This window comes from Glycine max, chromosome 9 (genome assembly GCF_000004515.6).
Source record: "Glycine max cultivar Williams 82 chromosome 9, Glycine_max_v4.0, whole genome shotgun sequence".
NCBI classification, from domain to species: domain Eukaryota; kingdom Viridiplantae; phylum Streptophyta; class Magnoliopsida; order Fabales; family Fabaceae; genus Glycine; species Glycine max.
The window spans coordinates 46,709,399-46,735,188 of NC_038245.2; the positions used below are offsets into that span (position 1 = coordinate 46,709,399).

Consider the following 25,790-nt stretch of genomic DNA (forward strand, 5'->3'; position numbering starts at 1 on the left):
TGAGTTAAAGTTTTGAAGCTGTCAGTCTTTAAAACTCTCTACTTAAACTCTAAAATGAAGAATGTTCCCAACCTATATATAAATAAGGCAGCAAAGGAATGGGCAGTTATTTTTCTTCCATCAGCGCCACCGTGGTCGAGGCAGAGAATCCTCACGTGAGAGCGTTCCACTCCGCGGAGAGCTGGCAGACCCACTTCAAACAGATCAAAGACTCCCCTAAGCTCCTACGTAAATCCCTACAGTTATACATTTTAACTCAATTTAATTGCATGCGTTTCGTTTCTATCATACATTTATATGTACGTGCATGCTTCTTCTAAAATCTCAACATTTCTTTTTCTTTTGAACTGCAACATAAATATAAATCAGGTTGTGATAGATTTCACGGTGTCGTGGTGCCCCCCTTGCAAATTCATAGCTCCGCTATTTAACGAGATGGCCGCAATGTTTACCGACGCTGAATTCATCAAGATCGATGTCGACGAATTATCTGTGATTTTCACTTTCATTTTCTCCCTTTTTCTTCATTCACTCCAATTAATTTTGTTACTTTCCGTTAATGATAATTCTAAAAAAAAAATAAAAAATTATGGTTTTATGGGAATAGGATGTGGCGAAGGAGTTTAAGGTGGAAGCGATGCCGACTTTTGTGTTGTGGAAGAAAGGGAAGGAAGTTGACAGGGTTGTGGGCGCCGAGAAGGACGAACTCAAGAACAAGATTGAGAAACATTATCAATTGTGAAAACGTGGAATCAACACATGCCATGCTAGTAATCTTTAATTTTAGCTATTCAAACAAACCTATATATGTGTGATGGTGATAAATTTGTGAAATTTAAACTCGTTGGGTTGTTTCTTCGCCAAGATGATGTCTGTTTCAATTATATATGTAGTATATTTGAAAGAAACTACTGTCCCACACTTCTCTGTGTGTGTGTTTTGCGTTTATATTTGATTACTCATTTCTAGAATGAATAATATGGTGGTATCTGCAAATGACTGGTTAAGGCTTTGCAATTGCACTATTGCAGCACTAATTAGGTGTCTGGGTCCAGCCTGGCTAATGTATAATTAATTCTGTCAAAATAAATTATCTTCCCTGTGACTTGAACAGACCATCTTTGAAAATGACTACACTTCCTTGCCGGTTGCCACTGATTTGTAGTTTATCTCTTAAACCAATACATTTTTAATTTTTGTAATTTAGTATTTTTTAATTTTTGTAATTCTTATAACTTGCTTTTTATTTATTTATTTTAGTCTTATAAATTATATTTATTTTATTTTTCGTTCATGTTGTCCAAAGTACATATATCACATTGTATTTTTTTTTTAAAAAGTGTTTTTTAATAAAATAAGTATCTTTTTTGCAATCCGCGTTTTTTAAGAAGTAAATCCTATCTTCTTAAAAAAAAAATACTATTTTAAAAAATCACTTTTTTTAGATCTAAACAAACGAGCTCATAATCGGTTAGAGATTTCGTCAAACCTTGTTTGATGTTAAGCCGTACTACGAAATCGGGATTGGAGGTAATGATTTTGATTTTAGTTAAAAATAATTTTGAAGTAAAGAATATAAATTTAATAATTTATCATTTTTACGTTTCGATTTTATTTTGCAATGACATAAATTAATATTAATCCAATATTGTATCTTTCTACTCCATTAAAAAACAAGTTTATAACACGAATTTAATGATTCAACCCAAAGTAATTATGACAATAAACGGTATTTTCTCAACCCAGAGTGGACAGACAAATGTATCCAAGTTATGAAAGCCAGAAATATCATTCAACCAATAAAAGATAATACACGATTTAATGATTCAACCCAAAGCAAGAATCATGACAATAAACGGTACCATCGATGTAGAGCAAAAAAAATGGTACCATTGATGCATATAGCATTGCGTCACGCTTTGACAGAGCAGACAACGCAACTTAAATCGCAGTCGCTATTGTAGAGCATTGATTTGCGGCAACTACTTTGATTTGGAGAAAATTTACCAACTACCTCCCAGGTCTTTGCTCCATCACCCCCCGTTTCACACATAATTTTCCTCGTGAAATTCCTTTTCCTTCCCGTAATCCTGTTAGTTTTTTGACAAAGCATAATAACAGAAAGAGCCGGACAATAGTCTGCTTCAACTAGTATAGCTATTTTTGTACAACTTCCAACATATTTTGGCTGGAAGAAGTTTGCTTCAAAAAAATTTCCAAAGGAGCCCAAAGCTCGCGTTGGTTGTATCAGAATTTTCCCATGTACAATAAGAAACATGAAGTTGGAAGATTGAAGCAGAGGGAGAAAGTATTTAACAAGTTAACTATTTCCCATTAGAATTGGCATGCTTGTGGAAAGGCCAAAGATTTACTAGACGCTCAAGTACGCTTTTTGAGAAATAGCCAGAGAATCCCGCAGGGGTTGCTGGTGGAGGGAAGTCTTCTGCAGGCATAGCAAATGGACGAATCATCATCTCCATTTTTTCCAATGTGAGATATGATAGTATTTCTTGTAGCCTTTCAGGACCCATAATAGGCAGTGTGTGCTCCTGATGCAACCAAGCGGCCTCGCTATCATTTTTCTGCAAATCATACAACAAACAGAAGTAAGCTAACGAAGAAATTCAATACCTAAAATCAGCATATAATATATTATATCAATAAATGAAATGAGTAATGTAAAATCTGAGGCCCCATATTTGGTAGCTTCAAACCAGTTGCACCACTTGTATCCTGATGCCTAATGGATATTGAATTGAATTTCACTTTCAAAATTCAAATCACCACCATATATGGTAAATAGAATTCAAACCCCTCTTCTAGATTGCTTATAAGTAAACAGTATAAATTGAATATCATTTACCTCCAAGGGGGATAAATCAGCACCACGGCTAAAGGTCAGCTCTATCCGGAACCTTTTTGGATCTTCTAAGGCCACCTGAAATTTGAAAGCCAAAAGTAAAATCCATAAAACACACATCACATAACTCCAGATAGTTATGCCCCATTAAAATATCATAACTGTTCTGTGAGATAGCTCTCTTTCTCTGTTCTCAGCCTTAAGCTGCCTTTTAGTTTGCCCAGTCAGTTGCAACTGTCTGGTTAGTTTTCACAACTGCTACTGTCAGGCATAGTTAGCTAGGGTATCTAGGCTTTTGAACAGCCTTGCTAAAGGTGGTCTCACACAATAAACCAGCATGAATTCTTCAGGCTGTTCAATTTGTGGTGGATTCTCTCCTAGTCCTAGTTACTAACTCCTATACCACTCAACACACAGTACAGTACACCAGAACTGAACAGCAGAGTTAACCTAAAGAGAATATGGGAACTTGATCACTTCACCCATAAGGTACACCTGTACAAGCCATCCAGCCATCAATCCAAGTCACTAAAAGGCTTAAAATAATCATCAGCAACCAATCACACCTCTGTAAACCCTCACTAAGGCATGTGGCTTGCCCTAGCTTCATAATGGGATAGCCTCCCCTCCTAGACAACCTTTTTTTCCTACCAAAAACAAAAGATTAAAAGGACCAAAATAATATTGATCATTTAAGAACTACATTTTATTCCATCAACACCACATTGAAAATGCCAACTAGTGGTAAAAGATTAGGTTGTTGCAGACATGCAGTAACAAATCATAAACAATGCTTGGGAGAGGGCCAAAATAACCTACCTCTGTGTTTTCAAACATCCTCAGCACAATGTAGCTCATATAGTCAAGCTCTTTTGTTCTATAGAGGCGCTCTAGAGCATTATAACAAACTAGGCTCTCTTCATCTAAAAGAGATTCATCCAAATTACAATAACGAAGAACATTCATGAGAGAATGAATATGTGATTCCTGCAATATAAATAATAGGTTAAAACAAAAGTATGGAAATAAAACTAAGATAAATTCTATACAAATGTCAAAAAATTATGAACCTGACTTTGGATGAATCTATTTAGAAATTTTGGATGAAGGCATTTATGCCTACCCATTCAATTTAATTTGACAGTTAAACAAAAGCTCTTTATTTCTTTCCTTTGTTTTATTCTTGTTATGTTACAATACAACACGAACAAAATATCATCAATCCTGCCAAGAAAACTTAAACAATTATACTTAACAAGAGAGTAAATAATGCTAGCAACCGGATGAGAAAAGCCAGTCCAACATGTTTGACTGTCAAGTTTTGTTACCCCCCGGAACCCCTTCACTATAATATGATTTTTTTTTCACATATACTTTTATTTTATTTTTTTTTCCTTTCCATTTTTTTTTCTTGGATCAAGCCAGTTGTAGAACCAGTTTGATGTAAAGTCTGCCAAGAATAAGACGAAATGGATCCCAATCTCCAACAAAGAGTCCCCAGCCAACATGATGATAAGAATTTGGGAAATCACTAGAATGGCACTCATTGAAAAATACTTAGTTTGGGAATAATTAATCACTTAACAGGTTAAAGGTGTTCGTAAGAGTAGTTAATGAGTAACCTATCAGTGATTGAAATAACCAGAATGGAAATATTTTAAATCACAGAAACACTACAGGTAGTGAGGGGTTTAAAAATAAATTTCTGTTCACGGTTATTAAAAAATCTGACCCAGCACTTACTGATGTGAAGTATAGGCGTGTTCGCACATGGCGTTCTGGTGTCTTTACATTTGCATACCTGGAGGTGGACGATAAAAAAGTATTAGAATGCAAGTGATAATGTACACAATAAAACAAAGACATAATATTTACTTTGGATCCAAACGATATTTGGTCTCTTTATCATCATCATCATCTTGATCCATTGATATATCATTCAAAGTATTGGATTTCCTTATTTCATCATTCTTATTGAGAAGTTTTAACTTGGTATCTGTATCTTCCTTTACAGTTTTCACAGAGGATGAATCATGGTCTTGGTTACTCTTTAACTCAGCAACACTAATGGCTTCCTCACGAGTGTTCCTCAGATCAATTAAAATTTTTCCCAATAATCGACGTGCAATCTGAATCAAAATAAAACAAACAATAAAATTTAAAAAATTGTAATCAGGTGGCTATAGATACAACTTACAAGTACATATGCAGAAACAATGCATCTAATCAGAGTACTACTTGTTCATCGAGCAATAGAAACTGCAAGAAAGTTATAATTGGACTTAACCAAGCCTAGCATCCAGTTTCAGACTTATCATTCAAATCAAGTGTCTTACTTCTCTTATATCATGTTTGGTACACCGAATAGTAATTTTATTCCATGCTTTATTAGATGGTATGGGCATTCTCATATTTGTTAGCATAAACAAGCACCTCACCGTATAGAGTCAGAAATCATCGTCATTCCCTCCTACAGAGTTGAGAATGGTTATTCCATTCATCAAATGAGATTTAATTTCTTTTTTTTTTAACAGAATCTCATTCATTTTATACAATAGCAACGGCCAATTTATACTATTTACTAAATGTATCCTGCCTAACAATCAATTTTGTTTACAGCCTACCCTAACCTTCCCTTCATGTCTTGCAATCCATTTTACGTACTGATGTGAAAATTTAAAACATAACAATTAAGTTAAATAATTTGTAGGTCCCTAAACTATTTGGAGATTTTTAAATATCCTTTAAAATTTTATATTTAGGTCCCTAAACTTATAAATCATTTTTAATTAGCTCTTGGGCCACATTTCCATTAGGGTTGCATTAAGTAAACATACCTAATTTGAAATTTTTAAATAGTTCAAGGACCTGCTGAATAATTATAATAGCAACCTAGTCCCTAAAATATTTGAAAAAACTCAATTAGATTCCTGTACTCAATAAAAAAAACTAATGGAAACGTGGCCATGGACCCAATTGAAAATGGTTTAAAAGTTCGAGGACCTAATTACAAATTTTAAAAGTAAAATGACTTATTTAAAAATCCCTTAGTTCAGGACTTATAGATTAAAAAAAATTTTAACCAAATAATTATAGAAACATGTGAAACATTATAAAAGTATAATAATATTAATATCATATAACACAATTCAAAAAATCTGTATACATTTCAACTTTCTTTTCTGACAAATGAAACTGTTACTTTGACACTATTTTTTGTTACAGTTACAAAAACAATTAAACTTGAACATTATGCATGAGAAATGTTGATCTTATTTTTTCCCCATGATCAATATTATATCATTTAATTAGAACAACTTTGATTCGATCCATATTCCAAGCATCAAACAATGCATTCCCTTCAAAAGTTACTGCAGACCGATCTATTTTATTCTATTCAGATTTCGTGGCATCTAGTAAATTTCATATTTGTTATAGGTCAAATTATCTTACTTGTAATCAAAGAAGAGATTCTTATTCATTACATATGCATTATAAGGAATCTGTTTTAAAATTGTTAGTATGAACTTGCAAGATTCCTTACACCAAGACTTTTTTACCTCTGAGCCAATCTTTAGCTTCTGCTTCGGATTAATTCCATATTCATTTGGAATTACACCATCAGCAAGTGTCTGCAAATAAGAAGGAATAGCAATAAGGAAACCAAAAAAAAACTGAACTACATTGATCAAGGTAATGATACCCAGGAACATTGTATGCGGGTGTTTTATCTTTGCAAGGGAATACTTGACTCTTTTAGTTTTTTAACATCCAAAGCTTCTTTCAAAATGGAAAAGCCAAAAAAGTACTCAAAATTTTATGAAAAAGGTTTGCGGAGTAAAAGGGGCTCAGACTTGGCAGTGAGTTTTTCTTTCAACAAGGATACAAGTACAAGAGAAAACAATAGTTTTATCCCACTAGGTGATATCAGCTACAAGAACACAAGTTCAAAGGGCAAAAAATTAAATGCAACAAATTGAAGTTGAAAACTATAATAAAAAAAAAATGAAATTGGAGTATTATAATGTAACAATATCAGCAATGCTACCAGCATGAAATTTATATACAACCCCAAGTAAAATAACAATAGTGAACCATCAAAAAGTTATATTTCAAAAGTATATCAAGTGGATTCAAATCCTGCCTGGTCAGTCTGTCTTATACAGGCTCAAGTAGTTCTACTTGAGCACAAATTTCCCTAACAGAACTCTCATACCTGAGCAACCTTGAAAAGCTCATCCAATCCTTCTAGATTAAGATGAGCATTATGCAAGAGATCATATCTGTAATGTGAAAGTAAATGTTAACATCTCAAACGAAAGGAATAAAAGAAACTACATAATTTAAATGAAACTGCCCATTTTCTCTTCATATTGACTAAGTTGCAGATTATACACACAGAAACATAGAAGAGTTTGAATTGTTTGGCTGAAGCTAGCTCAACATTCAAATTTCCATCAAACAGTAGTAGCTGTAGTGGGTTTCCAAAGCTTAATGACTAGTCAGTAGTCACAACTCAAATATCTACATATATTCTTGAGACACACCACACATATACAACAGGATGGAGGGACAGTTGAAAATAATAAACAAGATAATAGATAGACAGTAGGGTAAAATTAGCGAGGAAGACTAAGATAATAGGGGCAATCAGTCAAGAATTTAATAATTAATTAAAGCTGAGAATTTATAGGTGAAAAAACCAGAAGGTAATAGAAAAAAGAAATTCACACAACTTGGCCCAATAGAACAGTTCAGTGGAAGTCAGGCTATGAGATCTCTTAATCTCTTGCTATAAGTACCTTTTCTGCCAGTTACTCATGCTTTGCTTGGTTGTTTCTTCCTAACAATGTGAAAATAAAAACTTAACTTTGATAATTTAAAAGCTTCATCTTTAAAATTTAAAGCATAAAAACATATTCCTTCATTCTTACTTGCTTTCATCTTTTCAAAACTTTTGCAACATTTAGGCCAAATGAGCTGAAATCTTAGTTCTCTGATATATAAACAATTTCCAAAAGGAGTGAACAGGAAAGATAAAGTAAAAGTATAACACTAATAAATCCATCAGGAAACTCAACAGTCATCATTACATAACATTCCCTTGAAATCTATAAACAAGCTCCTGGAAACTGACAATTGTTACAGTAACTTTTCATGGCAATTTCATTCATAGAATGAGAAAATTCTCACAAGTTATCTAATCAATCTCCATGATTGCAGTATTGAAATAAATATTGTAGATCTGGAAAAGTCCTTTTAAGTCATCATAAAAACCCAAGGAAATAAATAACTTACTTGCATGAATCATAGACATCAGGAATTTGGGTGATGTCAAAACGCCTGTGAAAGTAACCCACCGTCAGTGCATCAGCCAATACATTACACAAGCACAACCGCTATACATGAGCAATTTTGGAATTCATGATAGTTTTGTGTATGATATTGTCACTGGAAAAAACTAATTTAAAAAACTAGGGAAAATTAAAAATCATTTAATTAAGTTAAATATTTTTACAACCAAAAGCATTTTTTTACTTGTTCATGAAGCTACAAACTACAATGTAAAAGTAAAGCACACTGTATTACAATGGACAGAAAAGAAAAATAATTTGGATGAGATGATTTAATAATACATATATGAATTCAAAATTAAGTTCATCTACAAATCAAGGAAAGATACAAATAGTGTCCATGTGCAAACTACAGGTGTGCAATAAGTTTTGACTTCACAAATAACTAGTTTTCAAAAGTTCCAATCTGGCAGCCTTTCGTCGTGTACATTTTGTGTAACTAAAACCTTTTCTCATGTGTCAATGGTATTTGAAGTAACATTTCGTTTTTTAATATGTAGAAGGAAATACAATAAAACAAAACAAGATTAAACACAATAAATGTAAATGCTTACTCCTTGCGTTCATTATACAAGTCCCTTTCAAGCTTTTTCCACCGAGCATACATTAATAGAAACCCTTCACTTCCACAAGGTAATCCGGCAGCTATACGATCAACATCGATATTTGTCTTCCCAAGTGCTTTCGCTTGGTCATAAGGAGGAATTACATCATATAAGCTCTTTTCTGCAAGTTTCTCATCTTCATCCGTGGCAAGTAGTCTTACTTGTTCAGTAACCTTCTTAATCAAACTTACCTATTCATGAGATATGCAGCGGAAGTTTGAGATACAAAAATAGTTTTAGTACCATTTCACACAAATAGTTTCATGTTCTATCAGTAATAGAAACCTAGAAGGATTTGGGAAGCAATAACTTCTGACAAAAGCTCAGAAAATAGCAAACATGTTCCCAATAGATGAGGGTGAGATAGTATGAACATAAAATGATCTTTGAAAAGGAATGCAAGCCTACCATACCAATTTAGAAATTTAGCAAAATTTTACAATTGCAACTCAATCAACTTTTTCTGACATATCTGTAACCTTAAAAAAGTTTACATATATGACCAAAAAATGAAAGCAGTTTCTCATACATGAAATCACATTTAATGATATTTAGTGACCTACTCATGATTGCTTGGGGGGGCTTCTATTTTTTATTTATTTTAAAAGAGATTAAACAGGGGAAAGGTTCTCCCATTCTCCCATTTGACCATCCCCTAACCCTACAATTGTGGGATGTTCATTCTTAAGTCTCTGCTTTGTTTTAGATTGAACAGCTTTGTCGCATTTTAGAGCACCCTTGGGTCTGAGTTTCCTATCAGCTTGTCTGATTAAAAGATATCTTAATTAGCACTAGTGTGAATTTTAAGTTTAACAACAAAAAATCCATCTAAATCACTATTTGATTTTTGCTTCTCATATTGAAGGAGTTCTATGTGAGTATGTTTTAAATGAACAAAACATATGCAATAATCCCACATCTTTAGCCAGAAGAAACAACACCATTCTAATGAATTTCATCTTCCTATTTATGTTTTAATTATTCATATGTATAAGACTTTAGTATTTTACTCCCTAAGTGTTTTTTACTTAGTTTCTGTATCTCTTGTAATCAAAGGTTGGTTAACTGTTTCTCACAGTTAACTAATTCAGGATAGGTTAGTTTTCTGTTAAACAGTTGTAAGTACAACTGTCAACAGCTTTATCATTCTGTTATGCAACTTCCTATATGTATTGCTTCATTCCCCAATCTATGGTTGGGTTGATTCCTCATCAATACAGAAACACTTTACTCTTTCTCTCTCTCTCTTTCTCTCTTCTCCCTAAATCTCTTTAATATGACACTCATGACTCATCTACCACACCATCTCAGCATATTTTGACAATGATTATTTTATTTTACAAAAATATGTGCCAATAAGTTCTTGTGGACAATTTTTAATTTACTGGCAACAAATTGTAGAATCTACTATATACAAGTCCAAAATAAAGTCATATACTAGAATCATGCCATGGCAGAAGAGGTTAATGACGATGCATTGCTATATTTACAAAAAACATTACCAACTTGGGAAGCAATTCTGACGCATTCGGTGGCAATCCAGCACCATCAACCATCCAAGAAAATTCAGGTGATTCATTGTTATGGATTGTCTTTGAACTAGAGGTTATGATTTCATTTAGCCGAGCCTGCAGAATATTCAACCAAGACTATAAATAAGTTGAAAAGCATGCCATTGTTCCTATATTACTTCCTGAACATTACTTGGAATGCATGAGTTGTAAAATACACAATCACATGGTATCAATCACCAAGAGTTCAGGAATTCAATTCTTGTTCCCTCATTCTCCACAATACAAAATTAAATTTATCCACAAAATCAAGGGAGCCTATGCATTATCCATGCTTCCATCCCAAAGGCTCTATCATGGGGGGCATCTTAGCAATATATAAAATTATTCATAGGCCTCCTAATAGCTCAAGCTTTGATAGTATTTTAAAGAAAATGAAATGCAAATCGGAAGGGATCATTTCAATTCCCATATATGGTAAGGTGAGCGGAAAGGGAATGGGCATTTCTACAATCATACGAATAGGAGTTCCATCACAAATGTGCTAGAAGCCCCATTTTATTTAACCAAAATGTTAGGGGAAATAATGGACCAACCTGTCAAGCTAACTTGTTTAGCATTAGATCAAAGTGGCAGAAATGAGAATGTTAAGATTGATGTGTTGCCAAACAAGAAAAAACAAGATACAAAATGATTATATACGAGGAGATTAGTGTAGCACCGATTTAGGAAAAGATAACAAAAATCAATAAAGATGGTTTAGACATGTACAAAGAAGGTCCCAAGAGGCACTAGTAAGAAGCATAGATTGTATGGTTTTTAATCCTGTGAAGTGGAGAGCGAAACCAGAAAGACATTGGAGGAAGTGATCAAGAGGGATTTGATGGTAAATAATATTGCTGAAACTTTGGATTTTAACCAAGCTAGATGGTGTCGTGTAATCCATGTAGCTGACTCACCTAGTGGAAAAAGGTTTTTTTCTTGTATTAGAATGTGTTAAAAAGCGTGTTATAGAGTGTGTTGCAAGCACTCCTTAATCCTAAAAGCTTAAGCTATTAGACAAAGACACATGAATGGTTTCATCTTTAATAAACACAACAAGCTAAAAGGGCCCTTGCATAACAGGGTTTCTAAGAAATTAAACCATTCATCAGCCTTCATCTAACAGCTCAAGCCTTTAGGAAAGTTGGTCTTTGACATTGAACAGAATCCATTTTCAATTTTCATCACTACTGCAATGACTATAATATAGAACAAGGACAACATAAATCACTGTACACACTACAAACCTTGGCTTCTTCCATTTCAATACTGGCATTGTCAAGCCCATCCAACATGGAGGAGTCTTTACTAACAAGTGAAACCTAACATTAAAATTATATTAGTCAAAGATATCCAACACAAAAAACAGATTAAATACTCCCTTTAGAAAGATTTTAAAAACCAACCAGGATTGGTGTTAGCTGCCCTTCAAGGTCAAGAAGACCTTTGGCAAAAGCGGCTGCAGACATCTGTTAACAGAGACCAAATATTAAATTGTTCATAAATGATGCTATTTTTGACAGATTATGCAGGTTAGCAACATAATCTCGACATTAGACATAAATAATTAAATAACAAGGGGAGCAATTGCTTTCAAAACCACTCAGGAAGTCGAGGCTTCCTTTTTATTGCAGGAAGGTTAGTATGACATAGCCCATACCTGCACACGACCCTCATCAGAGCTGTATATCTTAAGATCATGACGGTATGTGCTATGGAGGCGAAGCAGCCCTGTACCTTCTCCTGCGACATTTAAGAATTTAATTTGCATGTCATGCATGGTACAATCCATTGTCATGTCTATATTACAAGAACAATGAAAAATCATATTTGAAACCTATCATGCTGACTAATACTTCAGTTTTTAAGCATAACAGTATGATGTAAACACACATATTCACAAACTGTACAACCAGTATGGATACTGCCTTTTCTTCCTTTATTTTCCCAAATTTGTTCAAATCAGAGAAATCATTTGAAATACATAAAAATGTGTTTCAAATGCAAAGAAACATTTCAAAGTTCAAACAGCTAAAAACTGATGTGGAACTCTGTAAGGACTAAAACATGTTAAAAACCTTTTAAAACATTGAAATTTGTTACATATTGTATTGTTTAAGATGTATTTACGTTGCATGATATATTTTCTGTTACATGTTTTCTTAAGTATAACCCAGCATATCAGAACATCAAATAGACCTTTATTGCTAAAGAGGAATCTCAAATAAAACAACTGATAGCATATCAGTGGAAAGAAAAGGAACTTTGGTATATTCAGAATAGTTTTAAGCAAGCTCTAATATCCCTTTTATAGGGTAAACAACTAAGCCAGAATAGGGAAATAAAGAAACAATATATAAAAAAGTAAATAGCAAGATACAAAGATATTTTTTCATATCCTAAAATTCTAGGATAGTTACAATACAACAATATCTTAATGCCAAAAGTAACACTAGAGTAAAGTGATAGAATTATTTACTCCAGTAGAGTGATGGAACATGTGAACAACATACAGTGGTCTTATGAATATAACTCTGCAATAATATGTTCGTAAATATAAAAATCTTGACAATTAGATCCATATCAGGTTTTTATGTCATTGGAAATAAGTACATTTATTTAAGAAAATATTTACTGGAAAGACTGTAAGAATTCTCTAGCACAATCAGTTAACATGAGGGTTTTACACTTATACATCCCAATACCTGAACTTGAGCTAGCAAGACTGTCCATCCAAACTGTTTGTTCTAACACAACTATTCTTATTAGTAAATGAATATTTTGTTATGCTTAATTTACAACGAAACTAAAACTCCTTATCAACACATTGAAAATGAAGCCAAAAATATACAGCCCATTAGTATCAAACAAATGAAAAGCTTAAGCAAGTATGCACAGACCCATAGGTAGTTTTATATCTCTTAAAGCACATGTTTAGGCAACCACCATTCCTACTTGAAAGAAGAATCTCAAATAATCTAATATATCATATCAAAATATAAAATCTTTGGTACTACTTCTGCAGTCACTGCCGGAAAAAAATCTACCATAACATGCCTCATTGCCTTTTAATTTAAACTTCAGAATACATTGCTGACTGAAAATCTATTTGAGTTACCTGGATACATATTATTGCGGAAATATCTTCCTAATTCTTCAGCCTACAAAGGAAAAAAAAATCAATACAACTAGAAAGACAATCATAAACACAAATCTTACATTTACTATCAACTACAACAGCAATACAATCAAACTCAAACTGAGCAGAAACATTCTTTGATGTGTTTATCAATCTGAACCTGCTTTCTGCCAGCATGTGTAAGAACACCCCCATATTTAAGAACCATCAGAGCTTCAACAGGTCGTTCTTCTGCACCTTCACCATTGCTTTTGGCCACTTTGATCCACTTTAGTGGCTTTAATTGGACCTTCCTATATATGCCAGAGAAATGCCCACCCTGATATTGAATAAAAGAAAACAAAAGTAGTACATGAAACGTCTGAAGTCTTTTTTATTACAATTATGAAAAATATAAAACCAAAGCTGCTGTTATGCAGGCTTTAAAAGTCATGCAGGAGCATTGTCTTCCTCTTTTGCAAGCAATATGGGTGGCACGTCACAACTAATAGACAAATTTCTGTATTAAGTGCAACTCAGTACCTGTTTTCTTTATCTAGATAAATACATAGCAAAAACACCAAAAGCCTTTCCCACTAGACAGGTCAGCTACATGGATTCAAAACTGCCATTGTGTACTATAAAAAACTACCATGGCTTTCTAATTGTTTCACTTGTTTCTGGGTCTTCCTCAACTTCTATTGGGGTTATCACTTATCATCCATTTGATCAACCCTTCCTAATGGGGCTTTGGTTGGTCTTCTGACATGAACAAATCAAGAACAAACTCTCCCCAAAACTTATATATATAGGGCTGTAAACACATGAATCATTTTATTACCATTATAAATTATAAGTGAATTGGGCTTATTTGAACTCTTAAAACTATCTGCAGGCAGGATTATCCAAGTCTTCTAAGGAGAACTTTAGCCATATTCCTAGCCAACATAGGACGTTTTAAGGCACACATCACACTTAGGACTAGACATCTAAAACATTAAGTTTGCAGAGATGAATAAGCTATGAATTCTATACCATGCCAGAAATAGATAAAACGGAAGTCAATCCCAAAAGCTACCTCGAGGGAATGGTTGGCCAAGACACATTAGTATGCCAGCCATATTCCTAGCTGATACCATACGTCTTAACAATAACATCTCTTATCACTCCCTCATGCAAAAGTGCTTTGGAGTTGAAGCATGGATAATATTTACAAGAATGAGAGCAACAATAATTAAACTTCTAACTGTTCCATCAAGCTCCCAACTCTCCCAAAAGCTTAAGTTGTCAGGTAAAAACTCATGAATAGTTACATATGTAATATACCTTAAGAATATAAGAAAAGAAAATAATGTCTCCTTGTTTATTCTTGAAAAGAGTTAGTGATAATGTTTCCTAGTTTTTTTTTTCCTGAGAAACATTGGTACACTGAAATGTCTCGAGGTGAAGTTTTTTCAAGTAGTAAAGTTGTATCTGACAGTTACTATAGAATTGAAAGTTCAGTCAATATCTCCATAAAGCAACCCAATCAAAGGGATACAAGTCAACAGCTCCACAGTCCACAGAAATATAAATTTCAAATTTAAATTACCATCAGGTTATTAATACACTACAAACTTGCTATTATCATATAATGAACAAAGTTAAGAAAATTAAAAACCTCTTCAAGGACAGCTTTAACTTGACGGAGCTTTTCAGCGTGCTCGACTTCAGCCTCACTATCACTTTCTCGATCTGGTCTACATAATATATACAGCTATAGTTATTTCAAAACCCTTGAAATAATAAAAATATACTGATCAGAAAACCCATAAAATTACTTGCCAACAGGAATGGCAAAGCATACATTCAAAATGTGCAAATAATAATCATGTGAATATAGGAAATTGCAAAAGCCATCTCCTGGTTCAGTCAAAAGAAACATTGAGAAAAAACTGACTGTACCAGACCAGCCACGCATCCAAAATTTGATTAACATTTGGTGTGAAATTGAAATTGAGTTGTGCATGCAATGCTAATGTGTATTACATATTGAAGCTTGTGCAGGGTGAAATACCTGGTACGAGGAACTAGCATGCGTGTGGCATCTAACAGATCTTGAAGTTGAACAGCACTTTTAAGTTTTGTCTGCAAACAAAAGATCATTAAATCAAACAAAAGAGGTAAAAAAAAAATCCAGTGGATCAAATAAAAGTTGACAAATATTACATTAGCACTAGAAAATAATATCACCTCAGCTCTAGGTCGGCCTCCATTGTATTTCAACATTAGGTTTAGCAGTTTTTCCTCAGTAACTTTTAGCTTCACCTTCTGTTTGGGAGTTCTATCACCACTGCCAAAACAGAAGAGTAAATAGCAAAGAACAAGATGCTTAACTAATTTAAGTTAAAAAAGGAAAAGAACATACTGACGAATAACAGCAATTACACATCGTAGTTCCTCAGATTGTCCAAAAGTGCCAACAATACCACTACCCTGACGAGTGAGTCCCTCAGAAGGTTGAACTGGTTCATTTACTTTCCATGGTAAAGTTGGTGGAATTGCTGAAGAAAGATGAGGTGCTTTTGCATCGAAGAACATCTTGCGCAGCACACAGGCGGCATCATCATAATACCTTCAGAAGTAGCAAACAAGAAATGATAAAAATTTCACCAAAAAGATATCATGCAAAAAGAGTTGTAAATAAGATTTTCCAATTATAGATACAAGCAGAGTGAATAACTATTGATGTATTTTGAACCATGCAACAATGCCAAAACAATAAATCACAAAATATTACTTGTGTGAGTTTTTAACAAAGCTCCATCCATTCACGTCACAAACATAGGAGCGTCCCTCGCATCTCAAGAGATCAAATCCACAAACCTGCAAGCAACAAGAATGACCTATAGTAGGAGAAGAGGAGCAGACTTAAAAACATTTTCTTTTCTTCACTAAGACAAACCATTTTTAAGACTTCATCCTCAAAAAGTCTGTCACATGATATGAAGTTGAAATTACAAACTAGGAGCCAGATATTTCCAACAAATTTTCAAAACACAGTCACTCATAAGTCATGACCAAGAAGAATACATCATCTTCAAATGACATGCAGTATTGTAGTTGCCACATTCACAAACATACCGCTTGCCTGAATGCAATGCAAACTTCTCTTGCCATTTCTTTCTCAGCAGGAGTCAGGAGGACTGGATACCTAACCTGCCAAATGAAATTGTAGGCATTTTTCAACAAGAAAAATTAAATTATTGTTGCACACCAGCCAGAAACTCCAGCCTGTTTTTGAATAAATATTTGTTTCTTCTCAAATCCACCTACAATCTATAACTAAGACAAAGATTGAATGCTCACACAATATTTTCTGTTGATTAAAACTAAAGAATTACTCTATTACAATGAGCAAACCTGAAAGGAATCCTTTTTAAGTAACAAAAATAGACACTAATTATTAGGAAAATTATGCTCAAGCAATGTTAAATACAAGAAAAAATATAGCAAGGACTAAATGTAGACTATAAAAACCGAAATTGATATATGGGAGAAGGGACTAAATGTCTGTCAGGCTACTTAGTACTTACTTCCTTCCCATCAGTATTTCTCATCACAACACCATCAACCACAGGAGACTTCCTTGCCTCAGCATGAGCATATTCAGGGCCAACTGTATATACCTACAATCATATGTTGAAATGTTGAAAATAATTTCTGTTGTGAAAAACTATTTAGAAACATCACATAAGTCTGAAAAAATCCCAAATATATATAATTAAAAAAATAAAGAAACAATAAAACAAACACAAAGCAACATAAACTTCACAGCCAAACCTTAACATCTGTCCCTCCAGTTGGCATGAACTCCTCGTAAATATAGGACCCTTCACGCCTCACTCTTCTCACCTCTGGATGGAACTCACTAGACCTGTTGCCAACCTAAGATCAAAAAATACCCAAAGCAGACCAAGTTGCTTAATTATATTTAGTCATAAGATTCGGAAAAAAATTGATAACATCAACGTACTATCCCAGAAGTTCAATGTTGCTTTTGGGACATGGAAAACTGATTTCACAGAAGGAATACAGATGAACTGAAATGAGTTGGAATGTAATGGTTATTCTAATTAAATAGCCTTCTAGCATTGTTTGATATAATGGATCAATGTGGAATGGAACTGAAGTTGATATAATGATGTAAATGCCTCTTTATAATAATGATAACAAGAACAACTTCATATCCACATGAATATATATTATTGACTATTCAGAGCTTTGTTCCAGTTTATTTCCTTTTTGTAACTTGATTACAAAAAATAGTCACTAAAAACAGAGCAAATGCTTTATTTGTGATAAATGAAATGTAAATTGTCATTTTCTCTGGATGTACAATACATAAATTAAAACTCTACTCGTGTTGCTTTTGTAAATATTTTAGCAGTAGCATCCTCTATTGTTCATGAGGCTAAAGCAAATTAAATGCAGCAAGGATAATGACTACATTTTTTTCAAATTATTCAGGTATGATGAGAAAAGGAAAATTAAATCACATTCCGTGGATGGACGATGGAATACATATGGGTATTGGACATTCTTCGCTCTTTTTTTTGTGAAAGAAACTAAGACAGAAAATGATCATGTAACTGCTGTCTTTTTTAATTTATGATGTGCTCTATAAGACAATTTAATGTTAACAGTACTACAATACACCTGCCTAATTAGGTAGAGTGACATGTCAGCTTAAAGCTTACCTTCCTAAATAATTCCTTCATACCTCCACCAGCCGAACTGGGATAGTATATCATTATACTATGATTATCACCTTCACAAAATAAAATAAGGGTTATACCATATCAAAGAAAATATATTTTCAATTAGTTATATATCAAGTAAACAAAAAAAAAAAAAAGAGGTTGTCATGAGAAATCAAAAGCTTTATTACTTTTTACAAACAGACCAACAGTAATTATGTAATCAAGACAGAATTTTCATATATTCAAATAACAATTTCTAGATATGAGCATCTTTGAGGGTATAACTTCTATCATTAATTTACGGCACAAAAGGAAAAGTATGTTAGATAACTTAACTCTGCAAACCCCACAAATTTCTGAAGTTTCTTAATAGGTGATTATCAGTATAGTATTTGGAGCTATACCATAGACATGCAATGCTATCACTTTTTAAAGATCCATATACCATTCTCATGCTAAAGCAACCCAATGCAATGCCCATGGCATAAATCAGTTGTATTACTAGACAGATTATTAGATCACACATCACATTGCCTTCGACCATGACATGAAAGAAACATGGAATTGCAAAACAGTTTTAGCCGTAGATAAAAGAAATAGGCTCACCATCAATAGGCTTCTCCACAAATGGCTTCCAGAAACGCATACCATGAACCTCAACAAAATCTTCTTCCTCAATGAAGTAATCCAAATGTTGGTATGGTACTTCTCTATTTACAAGGGCATACCTTGGAACATGGATTCCAAACTTTTCAAGATGCTTGAACCCCAAAATTGAACATTATTAAAACCATTATATGTCTTTAAAGAAATAGCAAAAAGCATTTAGCTGTAATAGGCCAAACAGTTACACATGGTTACACACCAACCATAGGCATACATACACATAATATGTCTAAAACTCTAACTGACGGCTAGAAATGTATGACAACTGCGAAATCTGAACTAATTTGATAGTCAATTTTGGATAATAATGATAACAATTTCTTCACTTTACTATTGTTTTTAATGAAATAACGAAGAAATTAACATCGTTGCAATTTTTTATTAGCAGAAGTCAAAAGAAGAATTCAAGCACTTTAGAGGAAAATTGATGAAAAATATGAAAGAAAAAGCCTTGAAAAAGTTGGAAGAAGTGGACAGCTCGCTCAGCGTGCACTCTCGCTTAGCGGGCAATTTCAGGATTAGAGCGCAGTCTCACTTAGCGCGCAACCCAGGCTTAGCGTGAGAAGGCCCACGAGGAAGCCCAAGGCGCACTTAGCGCGAAGTCAGCATGAAAAGTAAGCTACCTCAGGCCTATAAAAGGAGTAGGAAGCAGGAACAGACACACTGAGTCTCAGAGCTCTCCAAAATCCAAAGTCTGAGTCTCTCCCTTAAGGGAAACCCTCTTTTTTTTTAGCCACTCTTTCTTGCTATTAGTCATCCAACCCCTTCTTCTATTAGCCATCCAATCCCTTCTTCTATTAGCCCCTGAAGTGTAATTCTTTTGTTGTAGGAGGCTAAACCCCTTTTGTTGTGAACCTGGAGGCCAAACTCTTTAATGTAATTCTTTCTCATTATCTATTTAATGCAATTTTGTTTCTATTTTATTATTTTTCTATGTGTTTTTCTATTATTATGGTCTGATCATCCATATAATGTTTAGAGGGTCATGCATTGAAAAATTGTTATTTTCTAAAGAACCGGGGAAGAATATCTAAATAAATTCATTGCTAGAAATAAATTGACATTTGTTTTGCCTTAACGAATTTTTGCATCTCTTATCTTAATGCGGTTTGTAATTTTTGTCTCTGTAAAAAAATTTGGGGTAAAATGATAAATAAACTAAGTTCTTCATGCGGGAAACCAAAGATAGGGTAATTCAGTAGATGCAGCGGGAAAGAGGGATTTCATTAAATAAAGAAAATCTTTTATATTACATTAAAAGTAGTTTTGGCATACTAGGCTCCAACAATATTACATTCTGACTTTATCTTTTCACATTTAGACTATTGCTTATTTTTTTGTTATCTTTCTTCTTTTCTTTTACCCCCAATTTTTACATTCACAATTCTTTATATTTTTCTTCTTCTATTTTTTCTCATTGCTTAATAATTGGGTTTGCATCACTTAAGTACAACCAAAGTCCCTATGGATTCGACACTTGAACTTCTATTTTAATCTTTACTACTTGAGATAAAATTGGTACACTTGTCAATAAGTTAACAATGTACCACCACCCCCGACCCCAAAACCAAAGGAAACACTTAGCCAACTCCAAGGCCAACTAGAATTTCCTGGCTGAGTTTGGCTTTAAACTAAAAATAACACAGGTTTCTGATGAAGAGGAGCTAGTTAGGCTCAGGCCTTAAAAAATGTCAAAAATAGATCCTGTCTATTCCAATTTCATAGAGGCACAAAGCACAAGCCTATTTTACCTTGTTCTGAAATTCAAATCTTGCAAGGATTAGACTCCTATGTTTGGAATGGTGGAAGAGCATGGAATGGAAGGGAATGAAATATTATGGTGTTATGTTCCTTTGTTTGGATTGCTAAAATGATGATGGAAATTAATGGAACTCATTCCATTGTTTACCTTCTTTTTTATTTTCCCCCAATTTGGGAGGAATGAGATGGAATGGGAATTTTATTCAATCATAACATATCCAAACAATGGAAGGGAGGTTTCATTCCATTATGTTCCAATCCATTTTTATCCACATTCCATTTCATTTCCATTCCATCTCTTTTCGTCAATCCAAACATAGCAAGTCATAAAGGGTCTAAGATAGTTTTTTTTTTTTTGGATTCAGCTCTAAGATAGTATATTACAAAGCATTCAAGGCTTCAACAAAATGAAAGCTTCAATATACTTATTTCTAAAATGGAAATCTAAGATAGCTTAATGTAAACAAGGTGAAATGTCATGAAATCTGAAAACAAAGCAATTAGATCATAGCCAAAAGAAAGAAATAGACACCCCCTACCTCGTATACTTTTCTTCGATCATGAAGAAGGTGTTGAGGCTCCAGTTCATTTACTAGAAAGGGTCTGGATCACAGTGCACAGAATTTAGATCAATAAACATTCTCATCCAATAACTAAAAGAAAACTATAATAAATAAAATAACAATGTAACAATTAAAAACAGAACAATGTGGAGAAATTATGCCTATGCATGTACATATTTAAGTGAAGATTCTCATTGTGTAGGGGAAAAAATACAGAGAAATGTTATAAGCAGACATAAACAGAGGACAAGGAAAAGAGAAATATATAGAGAATTTCAATCAACATTGTAGGCCTATCTCCACATACAAAATAGAGAGAAAATCTGCTATGATAAATGAAATTACAAGGACTAACCACTCCACACAAAATCCCTAATCTCAAAACACACATTGCACACTCCGGAAAATTATGCATTGAACTAACAACTGAAGTTACAAGATATATATCAACCACCTGATGCCCTTCTCCACTGCACTCTCCCTGATGGCTTGCTCCTAATAGTTACTCTTTTACTTTCCACCACCCTTGCCACATAGATAAGGTTGTTACAGCCTAAATCTCCATTCTGTACCTTAAATTATGCTCACCGTCTTAAGTCTTTAGTCCCTTACTAGTTACTACCCTCTCTACTCTATTCCTCCTTTCATGCACTTCAGGAATTGCAGGAGGTCTAACATTCACACTTCTCATAACAAACCACACTAGAAAGAGCAATAGAGGAAAATGTAAAGGAACACTGGGACAAAATAGAAAATGCAGCAAAGAAGTTCAGCACACTGAACATAAGTATTAGGACATAGATTTATGCAAGACCAAAGCATGAACAAGAAGCCAAGAAATGAATCCTATCTCATAAAAAATTTGCAGCCAAGGAGGCACCACATAAAAAAGGGACATTCTCTGCAACCAACCAAATACGGCAGAGAATAGCTTAAACTGTACACTGTTATAATAGCCTCCTTATTCTTGCCAAAAGCATGTCGTGAGAAACTGCTCCAAGATGAACAAACTACAGAGTACAAACCTTTTCATAATCTGCATGGTTTGTTGTACCAAACTCCTTTTACATACCATGTAATCTTCATACCAAATTTGTTAGATTAGTTTCTTTTAGAAGATGAATGTCAAGAAGTTAGCATACAATTATTCTCATATTACATCAGCATTTTCCCATCCTAGGTGTAACTGACCATGGCTTCAATAATATTTCCAGAACATATTACAGTAGCATCATCCAAAATTTTGATAAGAATAGACTACTAGGGTTTTGATTATTTATATAATTTTTATGACATACAGATCAAATATAGTTTGTAAATAAACAAGCTTACTTTCTTAAAGCAGCATATGCTTCAGCCTTTTCCAGGGGATATCCAGAGGAATGAAAAGCAATCAAACAATCGCACACTGGCCAGCTGAAACAACATAATCTATAAATTTAGTATGCCAACAGTGGAACTCTAAAAACCTAAAATGTTGAAGCAAGGAATATTTCAGCCATAACTTACGAGTCTCAAATGAAAATATTATTCATCCAACAAACATATTGGAAAATAATGGGGCAAAAACTGTTTGATCCCTTATTTGGATGTATTATGATTATGATAGAAGAACAAAAACATGGTGAGGGAATAAATTGTTCCACTGGTCAATGAAAAGAACTAAAAACAGAAGCTATGTATGAAGCACAGACACCTCTCATGTTCAAAGTGTCATCGTGTCAGACATCGATACATCCGGACACTTATTAGGTTTTCAATTTAAAAATGAATTTTTGTTGGCTTAGACACTTAAGCGGACACCATTACACAACTCAAACACTTAAAAACACATAGAAGGTTGGTTTAAAAAGATAAATATACCATCAATTTAAATATTTTGTTATATATTATTCATATTTTCTTCTTTTATTAGAGACTCTCTCTTTGTGTGTGAATGTGGTGTCCTCGTAACCTGTATTTTAGATATTAGCCGTGTCTTTCCATATCCTATATTTTAGACATTAGCCGTGTTGTAGTGTCCGGGTTTCATAGGAAGCTATTATAAAACACTAAGCAGGTACTCGATCAAATAGATATAGCTTTTAAAAAGCACAATAAATAGACCAATATACAGTTCCTCAAAATGTAGAGTCCAAAACTGATATCAATTAAGTATACCTCTCAATTGGTTCTTCAAGGATGACCTTGTCACCAAAATGTACGACCTGCATACAATACAACGTACAGTTGAGAAAAATGCAAAAAGCACAACCATGACAATCATCTCTTTGCACAACAAAATTATAAACACACACACACATATATATATAAAATCAGCATACAACAATTTATACTACTTTTTTTTCTCATTATCTCTCTCCGTCACATCCTTACTTAGCTCATATTTCTCTCTCCCTCTTTTTCTCTCTCATCCTCTCTCTTTGTTGTTCAACTTGCAGTGCAAATAGCATTTCTCAAAAATCAAAAATAAAAGGGAAAAAAAACATGAAATACATAATAATATAATGAACAAAGTATTACAAAAGAAACAATACGAACAGAACTATCACCAGTAGATTCACGAACAAGCTAATTCAAAATCAATGACGACATAACCATAACGTCGAAATAAAAATAGTGAACATTCACCTACCTCGAATTCACCAAACGCTTGTAACCTCTGAAGAATCTGCTCCATAGGCCCCGAAAAAAGCTGCAATACAAAACAGAGCCACTGAATCAAAACATTAACAAAAACTCGTTGCGAGTCTCTATGTTTTCACGAAGAAAGCAGAACCAGCAAACTAAGAAAAACACAGGATCAAGAGTGAGAGAAACAAACTAAAAACAAAAGATTTAACCTCGTAGCCACATTTCACCTTCTTTTCCATGACGCATACTCCAATAGTTATCCTCTGCGCTGCGAAAACTCCTTCCTCATCATTCTCCTCCGCCATGGCGAACTCAGAAACTCTCAGCGATCCACAACTCTTGGCGAACACGACGAGAACTCACGAGCACGGAACTCCTAAGACGAAGCTCCAAGCGCTGTACGAAATGCGGAGAAGAAAAAATCTAGAGAATGCAGAAATGGAAGCGAGAGAAGAAAACTGACGAAAGTTGATGGCACCGACTTGGATTTGTATTTAAAGTGGAAAGGCAAGCACAGTAGTATTAGCACGCAACTCATGAGTTCACGGAGCTAAGCTGCGAAAAGATAGACCAGAGTAGTTAGCTGCTGAATTGCGCTGTATCAGCCACTTTAATCAAGATAAATAAATAAATCATTTTTCTACCTCTTTCATTAAAACTTTAATAAATAAAATAATTTAAAAGAAAAAATATTTTTATAAATTAAAAAGGTAAAATGAACTTAGTTTTTTGTCTAAATTAAAATTAACTTAACTTATATATTATGTACTTCACTTTTATAGAAGCTTTTCTATCTAATTTTTCCAAAAATTAACTTATAAGAAATTTTTGTCTTCTTATTTATTCTCTTATAAATATTTATCGAAAAAATTATCCAAAGTCTTAAACATTGGTCAAGAATTAAGTGCGTATATAAGTATTGATGCTAAATTTTATTGTGGGATTCTGCAATATATTTTTTATCAAATAATAAAAGAAATTATTAATAATTGATATTGATGAAATATACAGTAAGCATGTGTGAGCTATTTTTGAGACTCGTTTAGTAAAAAAAAAAAAAAAATTATCGATTGGAGAAAAAAGTTACTTGTTATAAAAAAAAGGTGAAATATTTCAAATTTTAAATAATAATTATGTAATTTGATTTTTATGATTTTTACTATTGATTCACATGTTCAATAGTAAAAATTTACTATAATTTAACAGTATATAATGAGGTCTTGGTCATTAAAATATGGTAAGAATATAGTAATTTTTTATATACTATACATAAAATAGAATGAAATTTGGTGAATGCATCGTGGGTTGATGAGGAAATTTTTTGAGTGATTCTGGAATATGCAATGAAAAGTGAGGTGGTAAACTTTTTCCTGAGAAGACGAGGGGTGGGAAAAAGAGTTGGCAAGTTGGACTTAGGATATGCATGGTATTTCTGAATTCTCATTTCTCTCATCAGTGCGAAGAATCCAAGTGGAACCTAGCTTTTGGTTTCTGCATGTGTTGCTGCTTTCTGTGTCACTATCTCAACGTGACACCGCCATAATATTTTTAAGAGAGTTCTTGGAGCCCTAAAAGTTTGGTTATTGGAATCATTATTGAACAAGTGGAATCTGAAATGTTGGGCACCTAGTGTAACATGACTCGAGGTCCCCCACATGCAGCAACGATCATTGACCCATGTTTAAGTGTTTCGGCACCTTTGTCTGTTTTCATTTTGTCACTTTAGATTCACTTCAAAGTATTAAAATGCTGCTAAACAAGTATTAATATTCCGATTAACAAGGATCAGACTCATATTTTATAATCAAGATGTAGGTTTAATCTTTGCTAGCTATCAAATGTAAAGATCTTAATGAACCATATAAAAGTATTCATGTAAGCGTTCTAATTCTTTGAACATTAAGGTATATATTCTAATCTTAAACCTTTTTTTT

The 25,790-nt window shown here is 33.6% G+C and overlaps 1 protein-coding gene and 1 long non-coding RNA gene across 5 annotated transcripts; one reads left to right on the forward strand and one right to left on the reverse strand.

Annotated features, from left to right (window-relative positions):
- The first annotated feature begins 123 nt into the window (after nt 1-123).
- LOC100793142 (uncharacterized) lies at nt 124-1,884 on the forward strand. Its single transcript, XR_416125.3, has 3 exons — nt 124-228; nt 370-492; nt 608-1,884. It is a non-coding gene; the product is annotated as an uncharacterized lncRNA (long non-coding RNA).
- LOC100793673 (inositol hexakisphosphate and diphosphoinositol-pentakisphosphate kinase VIP1) lies at nt 1,715-24,462 on the reverse strand. Of its 4 annotated transcripts, none has more exons than XM_041005137.1 (31): nt 24,339-24,456; nt 24,084-24,252; nt 23,858-23,917; nt 23,383-23,429; nt 22,555-22,638; nt 21,199-21,262; nt 18,839-18,992; nt 18,230-18,300; nt 17,313-17,417; nt 17,066-17,158; nt 16,614-16,688; nt 16,270-16,355; nt 15,898-16,104; nt 15,723-15,822; nt 15,547-15,617; nt 15,151-15,229; nt 13,672-13,830; nt 13,491-13,533; nt 12,033-12,115; nt 11,779-11,841; nt 11,620-11,694; nt 10,322-10,447; nt 8,769-9,010; nt 8,159-8,203; nt 7,077-7,143; nt 6,421-6,492; nt 4,736-4,989; nt 4,604-4,661; nt 3,680-3,847; nt 2,864-2,938; nt 1,715-2,582 (listed from the first exon to the last, which is right to left on the reverse strand). In XM_041005137.1, exons 2-31 carry the CDS (start codon nt 24,159-24,161, stop codon nt 2,325-2,327), a joined length of 3,162 nt encoding a protein of 1,053 aa, XP_040861071.1. In that variant the 5' UTR covers nt 24,162-24,252; nt 24,339-24,456; the 3' UTR covers nt 1,715-2,324. The 4 variants fall into 4 exon arrangements, with proteins under 4 accessions (XP_040861071.1, XP_006587768.1, XP_006587769.1 ...); XM_006587705.3 differs by having other exon boundaries at nt 24,066-24,252; XM_006587706.4 differs by having other exon boundaries at nt 24,084-24,462.
- Between the last annotated feature and the right edge of the window lie 1,328 nt (nt 24,463-25,790).

Excerpts from the sequence above, each read along its gene's own strand:
- LOC100793673 (XM_006587705.3), bottom strand. The coding sequence starts at position 24,161 with ATGGCGGAGGAGAATGATGAGGAAGGAGTTTTCGCAGCGCAGAGGATA. Across the intron at positions 21,263-22,554 it reads GCATATGCTGCTTTAAGAAA|ACCCTTTCTAGTAAATGAAC; the intron begins GTAAGCTTGTTT and ends ACTGTGATCCAG. Across the intron at positions 15,618-15,722 it reads GAGGCCGACCTAGAGCTGAG|ACAAAACTTAAAAGTGCTGT; the intron begins GTGATATTATTT and ends TTTTGTTTGCAG.